Source organism: Rousettus aegyptiacus, unplaced genomic scaffold (assembly GCF_014176215.1).
Source record: "Rousettus aegyptiacus isolate mRouAeg1 unplaced genomic scaffold, mRouAeg1.p scaffold_m13_p_8, whole genome shotgun sequence".
Classification (NCBI taxonomy): Eukaryota; Metazoa; Chordata; class Mammalia; order Chiroptera; family Pteropodidae; genus Rousettus; species Rousettus aegyptiacus.
In genome coordinates this window covers 70,891,427-70,910,037 of record NW_023416311.1, presented here as the reverse complement: position 1 = coordinate 70,910,037, position 18,611 = coordinate 70,891,427, and the positions used below count along the sequence as shown (strand labels likewise).

Here is an 18,611-nt window from a genome sequence, read left to right as displayed (position 1 = left end):
TTCCCAGTGATCAAGTCAAATTTCTCATATGTGGCTATAGCCACTTCCTCCTCAAGGTCTGTGTGTCGAGCCAGCATCCCACCTGGTATTGTGACCAAGCTGTATGGGGAGTCAGGCCCAGATCTTCCCTCTTCTCAGGTCCCTGGTCCTGCTTCTCAGCACATCCCTGTGGGTTATCATGAGACCATCACAGGAAGGATGCATAGAAACAGTGCACTTCCCTGCCTGAGGGAGAAATTACTATAGGGAGTCATCAAGGGAAAGGACTCACTTTGTGGTGTGATGCATGATGAAGCCGCCTCTCCCCACATCCCTCCAGAGGACCATGCTCCTCAGGGCCAAGATTTCCAGACCTCTTTCTTTTCCCTTCCCTCACAAACCCCACCTCCTTGAATATACACCCACGGTCTCTCCTTGCTGCCACTGTGCAGTAACCTCCTGATCACTCTGTTCAGTCTTTGGTGGTTTTATCCCCTGCAGTGCTAACTCCACTGAGATTACAAGTAGTTATGCTCTACTCAGAGGACTTTGTTTGAATATTCATTAGCACCCCTTGGAATATTTGAGAGTTAAACATGTGACCTAATGGCCAGCTATTGTATCTCTAAGAATTTATCTGATGAGGAACCCACCTCATGTATACATTCATTCTCTTTTATTGTGGCTATTTCTCTATTTAATTCACTTACGATTTGTGCTTTAGATGGGTACTTTTCTTTGGTATCTTTCAATTCTTGGATGTTGAGAGAAATGGGTCTAATTACAAAGAGTATACAGATTTGAGGGTAGATTTTACTTTTGAGTAATAGTCAAAGATTGGATGAAAGTAAAACTCATTACAACTCTGGGGTAATGGGGAGTCAAGTTTGCTAATGATCTGTGAAGTTGTACAATTATTTCCAATATGCTTTTTTTTTTTCTGTCTGTCTGGTGGAAGTCATAAACAGCACAGTTGGCTAGCCAGGAATATCAGAAATATGAGCTGATCATATTTTTCTTTCTCCAGGCCAGTGAGATAGCAGTGTCTGATAGACACATGGCCAGCCTATCAGCAGAGTATGTTCTTAGCTAAAGCCATTATATTTTCCACCTGGTCAAGACTCCTAGCTGAGCCAGCAGAAGCTGATCAGAAGCACTGCATTCCCTGGAGGCCATGGGGTGCTTGTAGACACTGTCCACCAGCATCCAGAGACTGTGTGCAGAGAGGTGGCGGCTCTGACTGCCTGGAAGGCTGTAGGGGCTGTGGCTGGCACTTTTCCCAATTTCCCTGTACTGCAGAAATATGCAGTCTCCTAGATAGCTCCACTCCACCAATCTCTCGACTCGTTTGGCAACCAATTACTCAATAACTTGTACTAGAATTTGCACCTTACTCTCCCAAGACCATGCAAGAAAGAGATACACGCAGCTTCCTGATAGACTGGTTCTCTTTTCCTCTATTCATCCTTATGCATCCTCCTCCTATAAGAGAGGAGAAAGACAGACAAAACACATTGTTCTGGTCTTCAGAGAACTCAAATCAGGTAGGGGAGGTATGCAGGTTTCTACTATAGCATGGTATTTGCTATTTCATTTTATATAGTCAGATTATATGTATTTTGTAAACCAGCTTAAATCTTTTTTGAACTATAGAGTATGTGAATAAACCAATTAAACTATAAGAGTGTATATGTGTATATAGGGAGGGTTAAGTTCCTTTCCTCAGCACCTCTCTTCTGAATGTCAACAATATCTCCTCACTGCTCTCTTTCTTGCTAAAGAAAGTTGAGCAACTGTATTTTAAGCCTTTGAAGGGTAGCAGAATATGCCACCCCAAAATGTGACTGTAGAAATTCAGGGTATGCCACCTCAAAATGTGCCACTGCATTGACATATTGATCATTTTAAGCTGTAGGCACTAGAAAAACAGCCAATACAGAGAAAGGCTTATCTGCCTAAAGAAAGATCCTCCAAGAGGAACTCAGTTGTCATAAACCCCTTCCCAAGAGTTTTTTCAACCAGGGAGGATTGATTCTTGTCACAGGAGAGGAGACTAGAAGTCCACATCATACCCAACAAGCTTTGTCACAAACTATTATACCTCTCACCTATTCTTCTAAGGTCCCATTCATTCCTCCTAAAAATCACTCACTCTTCCCTAAGAGGCTGCCATTTCCCCTCCCCTTTCCCTATTAAGATGGTGGCCTGAATTCTTAGCCACCAGAGTGGGTTACTCTCTTCTCCCTGGGTATCTCCCATGCATCCATGAGTTACCCAAGTTAGTAAGCTTCTGTTTATTCTTCTTTTGTTAATCTGTCTTTTATTACAAGATTTCAGCCAAGAACTCAGAAGAGTAGAAGGAAGATTATCTTTCCTCCCCAACACCTTGCTGATGGATGGAGGTAATTCTGAAGTATGCCTCCAGCAAGAAATATCAAGGGCCTTCAAAAAAGAATTCTTCACAAGGGTGGGGGGAGCCTAGAATGGTGACTTGGGTCCAATATCCAGGCAAAGCCACCACGAAGGGACAACTGCATTGGCACAGTAGGAGGCCTGGGCTTGAAGCCCCATTGACTAGGGCCATTCTGCTTTAGGAACCAAGCACTTGAGAACAAATTAAAGAGCTCTAACCCTGGACCCCCAAGCTAGGGGCATTCTTGGTGGAGCACACTTGGCCAAGGGTTTACCTGTAGTTGCTTCTCTCAAAGAACCATTTTGGCTAGGAGGGATCTGGACCATCGGAGTCGTCACCAGAGAAGAGGAAAGGGCTCACTGGGCTTTGGACCAACTGCTGAAATAGTCATTTGGAATGTCAGTCTAGGAGCAAAATAGGATTGGGTTGCCAAGCATGGCTGAGGGCCCTTCAGTTTGGGGAACACTGATTTACTCAGATAGCAATAGATTCTAGAGTCACGCTTTCACCAGCAGCATTCAGTTAAAGAGATATGGGCTCAGAAAAGCGAGCAAAGGCACTGTTGCCAGATGGCTGTGATGAAAAGACAGAGACTTGGAAATTTAGGGTATCAAGAAGTGCCACCGAATTGATAGGTTGTAGAATCTAAACTACACAAGAAGGAAGTAAAGGAAGGGGTTGAGAGTAGACTGGTAAAGGCAAAGGGTCCATTTGGGAGTAAATTGTAGCAGAAATGGTTGGATAAGTGAGATGGAAGGAGCTGCTCCAATTCCTGCATTTGTGGGAGGCGCTGTTTCAGGTCATGGCCGATCCAGCATAAACCAGCGGAAGAGGTCAGCTGAGATAGATGGGAGAGGAAGGACTTGGTGATGAGAAGACCAGATGTCAGCTGGGTCATCCATGTGAGGTTAAAAGCACCCAGAATTACGGCAGAATTTGAAATGGAAGAGACTTGAGCACCAGGTGCCAAAACGATTGGAGATCCGGAAGGTCACCGATGACAGTAACAGGAAGGGCAGCGGGTGATACAGTGGTTTAAACAGCAAAGGGTGGGGGAGAAGTGGTGTCTCAAAGGGATAGTATATAACTATGCTTATGATTTGTGCCTGAGTGAAAACTACCAGGTATTCTAAAAATAACAGGGGGGATGGGGAGCCAGCGCTTATTTAGATCAGGAGGTCTCTCTGGAGAAATGACATTTAATTGGAGAATTAGAGAGTAAACGGGAGTTTATTACCTTGCTCTTGAATGATTCTAAATTGATATTGAAAAATAACCATAGACGTCCAATGTGCAATGAAAAATTGTGCTGGCTCACCTAGGGGAGGGGAGAAGCATAGTGTTTCAAATCCAGCTCTGCCTCTTCCTGGCCAGTTAAGGTAGGAGCTGCCCACCCTCTCTGTAGGTCTGTTACACAGAGTCCAGTACTACTTGCCTCATAGGCTTGTTATGAAATGCAAATGAATAAGACATGTACATCACTAAAAACAAATGAGAGGTTCTATGAAGGGGTTAGCTGTTACCATCGTTCAGGAGAAAATATTTTTCCTGGAATTGCATCTGAGCACAAATCTTAGCAGGTCTTTCTCTCTGTATTTGTTTAATCTTTTCAATAACTCTGTTAGGTAGGTTACCAAAAAAAAAAAAACACACACACAAAGAAGTTTTCTTTTTCTTCTTTCTAAATCAACACTGCCTTAAGCCCTGGTTTAACCTACATTCAGTGGCTACTACAAGAGGCTTTTTGTTAAAATCTGGGGCATTCGGTGGTGGCTTCTTGCCAAACTTCCTTTTAACTTATCAGACTCCCAGCTTTCAGGTGTTCAGGTTCTTATTGCTTCACTTTTTACGCCAGCAATTGCTGTGGAGGAAGCCGAAGTTTCAAGTGTGTGACTAAGAGGAGATGCCCAATGCCACCCAGCGAGACCTCGCAGCTGGTTGCTAGGGTTCTCACATATGGCACCACAGCAGCCAGGTGGCCTGCTCCCGGGTGTTGGGTCAGGCCATTTTGAGAGTCATCTCCAAGTGTCTCAGACAGGTTACCATATCTAATCCTAAAACAGGGAAGTTACCTGTATGGATAACGTCAAAAGGATTCTACTCCACTCTGCACATTACCAGCAAGCTGTGTGAATGAGGCAGGAAATGTTGTCAACTCTTTCTTTCTTTTTCTCATTTATTTTCATATTTATTTCACCTGGCTATATTTTTGGAGCTCCGTAAGCTGATTTGAGTCCTTTTTGAAATCCTAAGTGTCAACCAGGAAGTACAGGGCCGGAACTAAGAGCCAGTGGGGCTGAGACATGCAGGTGGAAGCAGGAGAGGTGAGTCCTGAACCCTGGCCAGTAGTGTCAGGCTGGGGGAGCGCCTTGGCGGGGTCCCCACATATCCCTCCAGGGAAACCAGTAACAGCAGTTGCCTTGCAGAAGTTTTGGTGGCCACAGACAGTGGTGGAATAGAGGTAGAATGACAGAGCCGATAACACAGGGTAACCATTCGGATGGCTAGTTTTTGAGATCATATGATAGTGCTAGAAATATCTGAGAAATATGCTGCAGGGAGAAGTCAGTGGAGCTGGCAGTGACTCAAACCATCGCAAATTGAGCACTAGAAGTCAACATGGCCTTGTTTTGTTCTCCATGAGAATCCTGATTTCCCTCCTCTTCTATCTCTTTACCTCCTCCATGGGTTCGTCAGATCAACCTTCCTGAAGACTATGGGAGGGGAGCTACAGATGGAAGATAAGGTGAGTAGCCACAAGCTGAAGTGAAATACATTAATCAATAGCCCACCATATGCCAGAAATGTATTCTTCAAGGCGTCCTTTGTGGTAGGTCTGCTTATTAGAGATGAGGACACTGAGGCACAGAAATATTATTTACTTGGCCAAGGTCACATAGCTAGTAAGTGACGAGGCCAGGATATAAACTCAGGTTGGCCTCGTCTCCTTTTCACATACTGTGGAGAAATAATTTATGTTTTGGGGCCCAGTCAGTGGTTGGTAGGTATTTGATGGAGGCAAAACAAGATGCCAGAAGATCACTAGATTTCTGTAAACCTCTTATATCAACATGCTGGTCTTCTCTAGCCTGCTGTCCAGATGTTGTAGGAACTATGGGAGTGGTCTCTCTCCCTTGGCAATGTGGAGAATTCTGCTGATACGACCACATGAGCTCCAGGCAAATCCTCACTCCAGGGGAAATCCTTCCCCTGCTCCTGGCTCCAGCTAGCTGTACTCAAGCTGAGCTGTAATAAACCTTATAAAATCAACAGCACCATGCCAGGCAATAAAATGACTCTGCAGATTAGTCTTTGCACTGGAGGTCAGCTAAAGGGTCAAATCTAAACCCTCATCTCAAGTTTGTCAAATCAGTCAATCCCACTCTGAACATGTCTTTCAAGGCCTTTGCACTCAACTCACTGTTTCCTCTGCCTGAAGTGGTCTTCCTTTCTTCCCCAAAATATCATTGTAGTTCTCTGTGATAGTTTTAACATATGTTCACAAATTCTTTGATGCTTCCCCCTTCAAGGGGTAGAGCCTAATCCCACTCCCCTTGGCTTAGTGACTCAATTCTAAGGACTAGGACACAAGCAGAAGTAATGTGGGGCTTCAGAGACTACTTCATAAAAGGCACTGCAGCTTCTACCTCATTTGCTCTCTCTCTCTCTCTCAGTTCACTTACTCTAGGGAGAGCCAGCTGCCAAGTCATGAGGACAGTCAGGTGACTTTGTGGGTAAGTCTACATGGTGAGAAACTGAGGCCTCCTGCCCACAGCCGTGGGAGTGAGCCCCCTCGGAGCCATCCTAGTCAGGTCTTCTGATGATGTAGCCCCTGCTAACTGTTTCACTGAGAGACCCTGAGCCAGAACCATTCAGCTAAGCTGCTCCCAGATTCTCACCCTCAGAAAGTGAGGGAGAGAATAAATCTTTGTTGCTTTCAGCTTCTAAATTCGGGGATAATTTGTTATGCAATAATAGTTTATCACTATGCTTGCTTCCTCATTCCCTTCAGGTTTTGCTGCTATGTTATCTTCTCAGAGATGCTTTCCTTAACTACCTTATTGGCATTGAAATCTCCCCAGCACTCCCCAGTTTCTTTCTGTGATTTGTGATTCTCCATAGCACTTAGCTCCTTCTAATACTCTGTATAATTCATGTCTCTTTTCCTGTTTTTCTCCTTCTCATTAAAATATAAGTAAGTTCCATGTGGGCAAAAGATTTTCTGTTTTGTTTATTGGTTTATGGCTGGTACTCAAATGTTTGCCAGATGAATCAACAAATGTTTGCCTTGGTTAACTGTCTGTATTTACTTCCTGAATTCAAGGTTACCTATTTTTAAAAGCTTGTTCTGGTGTCATTTTTTAAGGATTCTGTCTAGGCTTATCTTTCCTCACTACCACACAGGCTGGAAAAGGCCACTTGGTTTTAGATAATAACAAGGTCATCCAGTCTCTTCCTAACAATAAGTCTGCTACCAAGACAAGTACCTTGAAGGCTGAAGTATGTCTTTTATACTTGACCCATGATTGGTTGCCATGACATTTGATTTAGTCAAAAGGACTCCAAAAGACACAAACAATCCAAGTCGCAGATATTCCAAGTGGAACTAATCGGATTGTCCTTGGTGCCAGCACATTCGAGTCTGCCATGTGTGGCACCAGAGGGGCAGCTGTATCAAAAGGTTCCTTGCAGGTCTACACACAAGACCAGAGACAGAGTTTTAAATAGGAGTTACTATGAGGCCCGTGTAGAGACAGCAAATTCTAACATCAAGGCCTGAGGTCTCAGAAAGCCCAGTGCCCACAGCTGTTGCGCAGTCACCACTGTTGGTTATCCGCTCATTAGCCAGGTGTACTTTCAGGCCCTTCCAGAAGGTGGTTTATCCTGTCACGCTGACCAGTTTTATCTCCACCCTGGACATAGATTGCTGCAATATCCTTGGGATACAGTGCCTGTGCTGTTATAATGATCTAAAAGCCACATAATAAAAAGCCATTTTCATAGTTTGTGGCATTGCGTGTCCTCTGGATGACAGGTGTGTGCAGGAGGAACAGTGAAGAGTCAGTACATCTGGTTCACATTAACCAGCTGTGGACTCACTTTATGTCTTTGGGCCTCGGGTTCCTCAACTGAAAAATGACTGTTTTTAGCTCTCCTATCCCCTCTGGCTCCAACCTTCTCTGAGATGCTAGAGATACACAGTAAAGAGCCATAGGTTGTAGGTAAAGCGGGGAACACAGAATCTGGTGGGAGCATGGGGTCATAAGGTTTGGATTCCTTATTACAGTCATAACCAGCACTCTTTGTTAGGGCAGAGATTCACAGAGGCCAGGGCATGCTAACTGTGAAAAAGGCCACATTTGGATGCTGGGGCAAGTGCCCTCAGCATATTTCAATGCTGGAACTTGCCTGGTATGCCCGCCTGCCCAAGCCCCACTCACTACTCAGACCTCCAGCCCTCAGAGCGCAGCTAACCACCCCTTCCCTCTTTGTCTCCCTCTGGTTCCTTCTTTGAAAGTTTACACCCCTCACCTCTGGTAATTAGCTAAAACCCAATACACTCTTTACCCTCAAGGAGAACTACTGTGAACGATTTTCTCTATGAGGTATGTAAAGTGTTACTTTTAAAAGGTTAATGCAATTGGAGTTGCCTCTTGACTGAGTTTCAAAGTGGACAGGAAGTGAGGAAGAAGTGGCGGGGTTGGGGAAATCCCCAGAGCTCCTGGAGCTCCTGAGCTTGGGCCAAGCGAGCCCTTTACTGACATTTCACAGCACCCTGACCTCTGGTGTGGAAACTGGCACAGTTGGATTCGTGTCACGTGTCACAAGCAGGTTACAAATAGCACAGGGATTAGCAAACCCATCCCGAAACTCCCGGTTCAAGGGCAGGGAAAGTTACCAGTTTAATTCCGGTGAATCATTAGCAATTGAGAACGGAGAAGGGGGTTCTACGACCAAGGAGGGTTGTGAGCATAACTGACTCGGCATAAAGTGGGCCAGGGGCCTGCTTCAGTCTCGGAGCTAGGAATTCACATCTGAACAGCTCGGGTATGGGCGACCCTTGTTTCACATTCTAACGGAGCACACTTTTCTGTGACCTGGTGTCTCCACAACTTGTTCGTCCGGGAGCTCGCAGCGTGGGATTTGCTCCAGTGACCCCCAAGTCAACGTCTGCGGAGTGCCAGGAGGGCCTCGTGGTCCCTGGGTAGACCTTTCCCATTTCGGACTATGGCCGAGGGCGCGGCGGCGGGAACGCGGGGACCCCATTGCGCCTAGGCTGTGGCCACGCAGGCGGGGGGCAGACGCTTCCCTCTCTCATCTCTCACATCCCTCTCCTCGAATCCAGGGCCCTCGTCCTGAAGGGAACCGCTCCCTTACCACCGCCGGGATCCCGGCGGCCGCAACGCGCGGTTCGGACAGCCGGGAGGAAAACCTCAACGCGCCGCCGCGACTCTCCCGGGGCTGCAGGCCAGGGAGGCGGCGGGGGTGCCCATTTCCCCGGCTTCCATGCGCGCACGGTCACGGGCGTGGAAGCGGCCAAGTTCGCCTGCCCCGAGCGGAGAGGCCAACCCTCGCTGTCCACTCCTACGCCAGGCGCTCTTCCAGCCCCGAAGGGCAGCACCCGGTAGCGGCCAGCTCCCGCCAGTCTGCTCTGCCCTGCTCGCCGTCCCCAGGCCGCCGCGCCCTCCCGGCTCCGCCTCCTCCTGTAAATACGGTGGGGCCCGCCCTCCGCGCCGGGACCCGCAGGTGTAAGTGTGCGGTGCGGGTCCACGCCCAGCCCGCTGCCCGCGGCCTGCGCTGCCCCCCCAAGCGCCGACCCCGAGGCCCGCACCAGGCTCCCGGGACACGTCCCGGCGCAGGCAGCGCGCACGCTGGACGCAGCCTCAGGTAAGAGGCTCCGGGCCCCGTGCCTCTCCGCTCCCCGGGAGCCGGCGCTCGAAGGCGCTGCGGTGCTGCCGTCCAGGTTTTGGTGAGAAAAGCGGCGCCAGGGCCGAGGACCCCGCGCTGACCTGTGCCAGTGGGAGCCACGCGCCCAGCCTCTCAAAGGTCCTGAAACCCATGAAGCTATTTCCCATAAAAGACATTTGCCTCTTTTTGCCTGGATCCCCAAATGCGCTGGATCTAGTGCTGCTGGTTTGGAAATGTCCTTTGGAAATCCGATAGAATGTTGGGGAGGAGAATTTGGCTTTGGGGAAATTAGGTGTAGATCGGTATTTGGGCAAGGTTTAATTTTCTATTAGTGTAGATGTCTATGTGTCCGTTTGTGGGTGTACTATCTATCCATCTAATCTATCTATCTATCTATCTATCTATCTATCTATCTATCTATCATCTATCTAAGGGGGTGGGAAGTGAGGGAGGGAGGGGAGGAGAGAGAGGATACAGACCGACTACCCATACACTATTCACTGTTCTAGATCAGGGATTAACAGATATGCCAGTTGCTTAGTCCACTAGTCCATGGAAAAGAAGCTACGAATCCAGTTTTAGGCTTCTGTTTTCTTTACTAGTATTTGAGAATTTGCCTTTATACCATTGAAGCTTTGTGACTCACTTCAAAGTTGAAGGTTCCAGGAAATACAATGAATTCCTGATAGGACTTCGTAGCAGAGAATCACCTTTATCTCCCCAACCAGCAAAGGAGATCACATGATTGAGAAATTTAAAAAATATATATTAGTGCAATAAAAGTATTGCACTTTAAGTCTCAGCTTAATTGCATCTTCATAAATAAAGTCTGTCCAAGTTTAAAATGAAAACTTATTTCCCTCCTACATTTCCTTCTTTCTTCAACTTCCTTCTGATTCTATCATACTTTTTCCTAGAAAAGTATTTCCTAGTATAATACTGGCTGTTCGCTTTCTTTACCTAAACTGACCTTGCTTGGTTCTGAGTTGGGTTTGTCAAGATGGCCTTGGCTTTATAGCCTCAGTTTCCAGGCCATATGTGACCTTGTGACCATGGTTGCAAACAGCACGAGATATTTTTTTCCTTGCTTGAGCAATGAAGATTGTTTTCACACCTGAATGCCCAACCTGAAGTGTCCTGGTTAAATGCCCCATTCATTAGAGTAAACAAGATAACTAGATAATAAAGTCAGTCTGCATAAACTAAACAGCTCTCTAATAACTGCTCTGGGTACATTTAATATATGACACCCTTGAAGTACAGGGCTTGAGTGAACTTGTAAAAGGTGCTTTCCCACTTGATTTCACTTATGTGCTTCTTTCAAAGTCAAGTTCTGTTGCTGTTTATTGCTTTGTAGCTGGTGATTTTATCAACTGCTTATTTTTAACAGCCTAAACCTCCACCACAGAGGAGGGTGAGCGAGAGGCTGCCTGCTCACTTGGGAAACGAGCCTCCACCTGGCCTGTTGTGCCACACTTCCCTGGGCCATCCCAGGCCCAAGCAGCCAGGCCACCAGATTTCAGGCTAAGGCAGCCCCAGACTGTGCCTATTTGAGAACTCAATAATCACATTTTGACAGAATCAACTTAATATTCGCCAAACTCGCTGTGTTCCTGAACCTCCTTGCCATTCAGTTCAACTGCTGAACTTGGGTCTCCTGTAGATGCAGTCTTAGAATAAAGCATGGGATAGAAAGTTGCTGAGATTTAAAACAGGAAATGGAAAGTTAGTTACTGAATGAAAATTTACTGACATGGAAATGTTCAGAGCACCTGGGATGAAATGTGGGATGTGTGTAAATCAAAAATAATCCCTGTGGTTCTTCTTTCATTCACCATTGTCTTTTTTTCTTTTTCTTTTTTTCTTTGCCAGAGGGAGTGATTTTTTAAGACTCAAAAGAGGAAAAGCCACACCCAATTACTTTTGTTGTATGGGTTTTAATTTAATTAAACAAATTTAAACTTATTTTTCAATTACAGTTGACTTCAATATTAGTTTTGGGTATACAGCATAGTGGTTAAACATTTATATAACTTACAAAGTGATCCCCCTACAAGTCTAGTACCCGCCTGACACCAAACATAGTTATTACAATATTATTGACTATGTTCCCTATGCTGTACTTTACATCCCTGTGAGGGGTTTTGTTTTTTGGGTGCATGGTAATTGCATATCCTCTTTTTGAATATCTTTGTAAAATTAAATATTCAAGAGTTTCTGAATGCCAGTCCTGACTCATAAACCAACTCATCGTTCTACAGTGTATCAGTCAGATAAAGTTTCCTGTGATTTCATCTTGGTGTGGCCAGCAAAAGAACAGGGTGGGTTAGGCATACCTATGCCACTTTAATTTGGTGTTTGGTTATATTTGCAGAGCTATTGAAATCATTGGAGGGAAGAAAACACACCCACCCCTCTTCAGGAAAGGGACGTCTTCTGGCCATGTCTCCTGCAGCAGCTGAGTCAGATGGGGTCTGGCAAGATAGGCATGTCAGCATGCTCATTTTCTTCCTTTTTGTCTTTGGTGCCATCCTGTTGTTTGTGGGAGTCCTGCTCTCCATCTTTGGGTTCCAGACGTGCCAATACGACACTGTCCCAGATTGCAGTATGGTGCTGAAGTTCGCTGGGCCTGTATGTGCAGCGGTTGGGCTTGGGGCTGTGATCCTGGCCCGCTCCCGGGCACTGCTTCAGTTCCAGGAGAGGCGCCTGCGAGGCAACCAGGTGGACCCTGACCAAGCCTTCATCTGTGGAGAGAGCCGCCAGTTCGCCCAGTGCCTCATCTTTGGGTTTCTGTTCTTGACCAGTGGCATGCTCATCAGCATACTGGGCATTTGGGTCCCTGGGTGTGGCTCAGACTGGGAGAAGGAACCACTAAATGAGACAGACACTTCCACCGAGGAGCCCCAGTTCTGTGGATTCCTGTCCTTGCAAATCATGGGACCCTTGATTGTCCTCGTGGGATTGTGTTTCTTCGTGGTTGCCCATGTTAAGAAGAGAAACAACTTGAGTGAGGGCCAGAATGCCTCTGAAAGTGAAGAGAGACAGACCGAGAACACAGAGCCCGTCCAAGTCACTGTAGGTGGGTGTCTGTCGTTCCTGTGCCTGCTTATATCACAGTGGTCGTTGTATCAAGGAATCACGGAGCTGCCCTTGTCTGGCCTAGATGCTCTCTCTCTCTCTCTCTCTCATACACACACACACACACACACACACACACACACACACACACACACACAGCTGTAGAAAGTCCCATAGTAGTAATTTCCCCCCTGCAATTCCTTATTTTTTAGCAAAAGCTTTAGTATGTTAAATGTTTACCTTGACCGAAGTTACAGAGAAAATTAAGAAGAAAGTGAGAAGAACCTCAAGGATAGCCTGAGAGCTCTTTGTCAGCTGAGGGAACTGCCAAGTGATCTTTTTTCCCTGTCATTCTCACACTGAAACCTATGGTACTTTGTGTTATTGAACAAGTGGGTTCTCATCTCTGGCTGTCACTGGTTGACTGTCCTTGGAAGTCCTTAACCTCTCATGGCCTTAGTTTATATAGCTATAAAAGGAGCATTACATTTCTAAGATCCCTTCCAGCACTAACATTCCGGAATTCTGAGTCTGTCCCAAGTCTATTGGTCTTCTATGTTTTGAGGGGGATTTCTATTTTCTACATTGTTCTTCATTTACTATAACTTCATCCTTGGTTTCAGGGCTAGGGCAAAGTTTGGAAGCAGTGGCATAGATGAAGATAAAATGTGACAATACCTGTCACTTCTTTCCCCCATGGAATGCCCAGAAATTCTTTTTGGGGTCCTCAGGTGCTGCAGAATAGATGGATTACCATTTCCCAGAGTCAGCCCCCTCCCCTGCCCCCAAGAACAACATCATTAGCTTTGGCCTCAGCTTCCAGCAAATGCATGCCCCCACCCCCTGCCCCGACAGCTTTAAAGAATCCTGTACCTACCTAGGCAAGCGTCAGATCTGCCACCAGTGCAAACCAGTCACCCTGTGGAGAAGACCTCTCCCCATCATTTTTCCCAGGCTGTCATCTGGCACTACCAGTTTTTCCAAGACCACCCTCAGAACTCTACCCAGTGGTGCTTGCCACATGTCTAGAATGTTCTGGGCAACTCAAGTGGTACATTTTGTACTGGAATCGGAATACAAATTAGGGCTTGCATCTGGTCCCTAGTTTCTCCTCCCCAAACACAGGCTTGTGTGTTGGAGTGAACAGTAGCAACATAAATGCAAAAAACAAGCTTTCCTTTGAGTGAGACTTTGTATTGTAAAGATCGGGTGAAATGTTGTTAGATTAAAGACTCTACAAGAGCATAAACCACAGCTATGGCAATTAACAGTGACAGGCAGTAGGGTAGTTTATTGTCCTTCGTTCAGAGGCTGAAACTTACTTCATTTGAGAAACAAGGCACTTTATGCAACAGATAACTTTTAATGAATCAAAATTATAAGTGAAAAACAAAAAAAGCTTTAAAGCTGTAGACATCGCAAGGGAGGTACATTGTCAGCAATTGCTTCACTGAAGTGCTTTAGCTCAGACTTCCCATGAAATGTGGGCCCACTACTTTTTAAAATTGTGATAAAATACATATAACGTAAAGTTTACCATTTTAACCATTTTAAAGTGTACAGTGGCATTAAGTACAGTCACAAAGTTGTGCAACTGTCACTGCAATCCATTTCCAGAAGATATTTCATTATCCAAACGGAAACTTGACATCCATTAAACACTAACTCCAATTCCCCTTACCTCCAGCCCCCCAAAACCTCTACCTTCAGTCTCCGTAAATTTAATGAGCTCACTTTTTAATTCTGGTGTTAGCATAGATGTTTTGACCACTTCTATAGATGGGCCAAATATATAATTAATTTATTTCGCTCTTGCTAATTTTTTGCATTTATTACTCATCTATCTTCAACAAAATACTATCTCCTTAGGTGATGCTGTGATAATATTCCCGCCCCCTCCACCACCTTACTTTCCTGAATCTTCAGCTTCTGCAATAACTCGAAGAACTGAGGCTAGCGGTTTGCTTCCAGATGAAAATCCGCCCCCATATTACAGTATTTTTAATGACAGGTAAGACTTTCTACTCGAACTTCAAGAGTAGCATTTTAACATTTTCAGGCCTATACCTGAATTCAGGTCAAATTAGCTTTAAGGCTGTGGTACAGGAGTGAACGTTGAACTGTGAGTGTCTTTTTTGCTGACACGATGTCAGAATTATTGCCTTAATACTAACAGTACCTTTCAGGAAACTTCGGGAAGCACATCAGTTAAAATTTACAAAAGTGATTATTCCAGGTTAATGTGAAGCCTTCTCTAGGCACCTTTCTGTGCTCTTAGCAGGGTGACCCTCAAAAGGTTTAACAACCCATCAGGCAGACTGAGCACTAAGCAGGGCTCAGGAGGCTCCTGCTTGCTGCTTTAGATCATGGGGAGGTATAGGAGTGAACGGGGGCCTCCAACAGGTACAGAGGGTTTTAGTATCTAGTGGAGGTACCTGAGTGCATTCTGACCTGACCAAGTTGTTCCTGGGGACTCAGAGCCTTCTCGGATTCATTCAAGAGAAATATAAGCTCCACACCCCTACCCTATGCACCCCATGTGACACAAACTAGGAGGTGTACCTGGGGTTAGATAAAACAACAAAATCAGAGTGCTTTTCCTTTAAGAAGAGGAATGAAGTTGAAGTTTTCAGAGTCGGAGCAATGGGATCCAAGCAATGGTTAGTTAGCACAATTCACAATGGGGAATGGCTGGAGGCGGCCAGATCGGTTAGGAGGCCAAGTCTCATGGACAGGCCTGAGGTAACAAGACCTTAGAACTGTGAAGGTTAGAAAGGGGAGGAATGTGGGAAGGAAACTGGGGTAGAGATGACAGTGAGGAAAAGCAAAGATCATCATGTCAGGGGTGACAAGGACAGTGGAATATCCCTGACTGAGGAGGAGGTGGAACATGAGCTTGGTGTAAGCGGGGAGAAGATGGCGAGCTGGCTTGTGGTGGAGGGGTAGCTAGGTGTGGACCTTTCAGGTAGACTGGAAAGGCTGGGTCTTATGAGAGAGATGAGGTGCTGGAGATGGAACTGTGAACAGGTTGCTGAATCCAGGAGGGCAACAAGCTAAAACCTGTGGAGGATCACAAGAGGGGCAGGTATGACAGGAAGGAGTTCTGGGAAGTGCCAGGGAGGAGCAGGGCTCTGGCACCATCTTGAATGGGAAACCAGGATGTAGAAAGTGAAAGGGTTGCAGGAAAATCTCACAGGGCGAAGTGGATGAGCAGGACTCAGTGAAAACTCTTTCAAGACATTGAGACATGTCCATTTTTTTAAAGCAGCGAGAAGCAAGACCTGAGCATGCCGGGCACAGGTGCTGCCTTAGCTGGCCATTCGCATTTTAAGGCACATGTTCCCGTGCTTCCAACTGTGTGGTGAGCTAGAGATCTGACCAGAGGTGGATGTAGGCATTGCCCTGCACGGATGAAATGAGGGCGTAGGCTCTGGACACTTGGAGAATTCTTTCTTTATTATTATTATTATTTATGTCTACAGCATCTGGTCTTCCTAGGTGGTCTCTCATCCAAGTACTAACCAGGCCTGACCCTGCTTAGCTTCCAGGATCAGACATTGGGCTTGTTCAGGGTGGCATGGCCATAGACCATGGACCATGGCTCCACTGGGGCGTGAACCCAGGACCTCTGCGTGTAAAGCAGACGTGCTAACCACTACACTATGGAACCACATCTTCTGTTAGTGACTTTTTCTACTCTTTTCTCCAATGTTGAATTGCTCTACATCCTAAAATAAATGTATGTTAACTTTAAAAAACTACTCCTGCTGCTAATATGATTCTGTGTGCCAGAGTCTGGCTTTTCTTGTATTATCACTTATAATTCTTAAAGCCATGCAGGAGTTAGGCACTGTTATCTACATTTTACAGATGAGGAAACTGAGGCTTAGAGGGGTTATATAACTTGCCCAGGATCACACAGCTAGAAAGCAGCAGAGTGGAAATACAGATGCAGGTCTGCCTATTGCTAGAGCCCACTCCATTAATTAGTACACCTTCCCACTTCCTTTAAGTTTTTGGTCTAATGATTTGTCCACCTTATGTTAGCTGCCTCAGAAGACAAAATAGCAGAGAACAGTAACTCCGTGTGTGTGTGCATGTGTGCGTGTGTGTTCTTTTTGGAAAGCATCTATACTTTTGTATTCCATGTCTGTTCAATGATAAAGGAAAAGACAACAGGAGTCAGACCGTTGTCATTAACAGTCAGCTGTAAGAAAAGTAAGGGATAAGGAATTCAAACATATCTATAAAAACCAGAGTGTGGTTAGATCATTGCAAGTGCTCCCAAAGGTTTGAAAAGCATCTCCTTGAGGCGTGTTCTCTTTCCCTCTTCTCACTTTCATGTGCTCTGTTTTTAGCAGGACACCAACTCCTGAGGGCCAAGGCGCAGACTCTGAGAGAGAGCGTGTACCCATATATACTATTTCTGGGACTACTTCATCCTCAGAGATCTCACACACTCTGCAGGAACTGCCTCCCAGATACGAAGAAAAAGAACCACGTGCAACTGCATCCTTGTCTCCCTCTTCTGAGCCTTCCCAACCCTGAACTATGGACTCCAGTTCAATTTTATATAGAATCGATCACTATTTTATTTAATTTGTTTTTTTAATAAAAAATACAATAGCATTGGCTATGTTCTGATTTCCCTGGTGCAGCATCGATATCAGTAACAAATCTTTATATACATGAGAGGGTCAGAAAAATGAGGCATTCTTAGCTAAGGATAAATTAAGGTAGCTTAGAGCTTCAGAGGGTCATTGCAAGATGAGAAGAACAGAGGTCCCATAATTAGTAATTTTCCCTGCCCTATAGATAGATTTTTTAAAAAGTTATCTCTGATAATCTCATTATGGGCAAGGTCCTGATTCAATCTTCTAGGTAGTTACAGGGAGGGGGTCAGAAGTTTCTCTTGAGCCCACAGGGTCCTGGTTGCCTTTAGCTCAAAATAATATGCATACCACCGAGGCATGCCCTGGGGTGACTAGTTCTGAACCCCAGTTTAAGCTGTTAGTGCTTCAGACCTTGGGAGAGGCTAAGTACCTCTGGCCAGGGAGTAAGCTTGTTCTCTGACTTATACCTACTACTCCGGAGGTTGGTGGGATCATTTCTATTGATGGATGAGGAAACAAAGGCTCAGAGAGGCTAATTAACTTATTCAAGGTCACATGCTTCTAAATGGTGAGGTTGGCTTTTGAACTCGTCTAGGTCGTTTCTGGAAGCCAGGTGTACATGTCACTACTCTGTGCTGTCAAAGGCCAACCAGAACGGGTTGTTAATGTTTAGCTTGGTCCATTCTGCTTCCCATGTCAATTGCATCTGCAGCAGAGAAACCAGATTACTCTATTATTTGTTCTTCTTTCCATTCCTCTTCTTCTCTTCCTTCTTCCTCTTCGTTTTATTCCTTTTCATTTTGAAAGAAGGTAATTTACATTGAGGCAGTTACCAGCGGACTGACATTCTCCTTATAGCGAAGTGACACTTTTGGAGAAGAAATTTCTTGGGATAGTTTGATGACTAGATTGCCCTGCAGAGCTCCAGGAAGGATGTGCCTTTCTGTATTACAACGTACTGGTGCCAAACCCTCTGGACCACTGACTTTTATTCTTAACAGGCTACTGCTGAACAAAAGTATTTGCATAGTTGGGTATAATAATAAATATTTAATTCTAGATATAAGCCTTAAGAAATAACCATTAAGTATTAATAGTTCTACGTGGGAGAAACTGATTTTCAGAATATGAAATCTGTAATAACAGCATTTTTGGTAAAATTTGATGTAGCAATTTTTATGCCTTTTACACAAGTCATAATCCCCAGAAAAATCTGTATTATTCAACAATTCAGCATTTAGGTGCCTGAAAGCAGAACTTAAGGGCATTAATGCTTTAAGAGTTTAACTGAAGTAAAGACTGATTTCATGGGCACTGCCACCATAATAAATCAAGGGTAGCAGTCTGTACCAGCAATGCCAATCTATTTCTAAATTAAACATTTATTGGATTGAATTGCTCTTAAAATTCTGAGGGGTTTTTTTCCCCTGGAAGGTTAATTATTCACGTTTTAAAATTAGAACAGAGGGTAGCTAATCACCACTTCCTTCTGCTGTTATTTGAAATGATTAAGCTGAAACTTCTAGGTAGAATTAGTTTTAAATCTTTATAAGTTCTCATATATAATCAAGAGCCTTCAACAGCTCTGAATTGGGGTTTATAACAGAGTATTTTACTTT

The 18,611-nt window shown here is 45.1% G+C and overlaps 2 protein-coding genes across 5 annotated transcripts in view; one reads left to right on the top strand and one right to left on the bottom strand.

The window, feature by feature from the left end:
- LOC107498715 overlaps nucleotides 1–18,611 on the bottom strand; it is a 42,987-nt gene that overhangs the window by 706 nt on the left and 23,670 nt on the right. Inside the window, exons 5-6 of one of the 3 annotated variants that reach the window (XR_001594122.2) lie at nucleotides 13,058–13,158; nucleotides 12,216–12,270 (exon numbers count right to left, since the gene is read on the bottom strand). The exons of 1 other annotated variant lie outside the window; for it this stretch is intronic. The gene's annotated coding sequence lies outside the window, so the exon portion shown is untranslated. Of the gene's footprint in view, nucleotides 1–12,166; nucleotides 12,271–13,057; nucleotides 13,159–18,611 lie in introns of those variants that run through there. One more of the 3 variants, XR_001594123.2, reaches the window with a different exon arrangement.
- On the top strand, nucleotides 11,714–17,008 carry TMEM171 (transmembrane protein 171). 2 transcript variants are annotated; one of them, XM_016122160.2, is made up of 3 exons: nucleotides 11,714–12,380; nucleotides 14,249–14,390; nucleotides 16,741–17,008. In XM_016122160.2, exons 1-3 carry the CDS (start codon nucleotides 11,744–11,746, stop codon nucleotides 16,925–16,927), a joined length of 966 nt encoding a protein of 321 aa, XP_015977646.2. In that variant the 5' UTR covers nucleotides 11,714–11,743; the 3' UTR covers nucleotides 16,928–17,008. The 2 variants fall into 2 exon arrangements, with proteins under 2 accessions (XP_015977646.2, XP_036081816.1); XM_036225923.1 differs by having other exon boundaries at nucleotides 16,738–17,008.

Coding starts and splice junctions, on each gene's coding strand:
- TMEM171 (XM_036225923.1), top strand. CDS start 11,744: ATGTCTCCTGCAGCAGCTGAGTCAGATGGGGTCTGGCAAGATAGGCAT. Junction 12,381..14,248: donor GCCCGTCCAAGTCACTGTAG/GTGGGTGTCTGT, acceptor CTATCTCCTTAG/GTGATGCTGTGATAATATTC. Junction 14,391..16,737: donor TACAGTATTTTTAATGACAG/GTAAGACTTTCT, acceptor CTCTGTTTTTAG/CAGGACACCAACTCCTGAGG.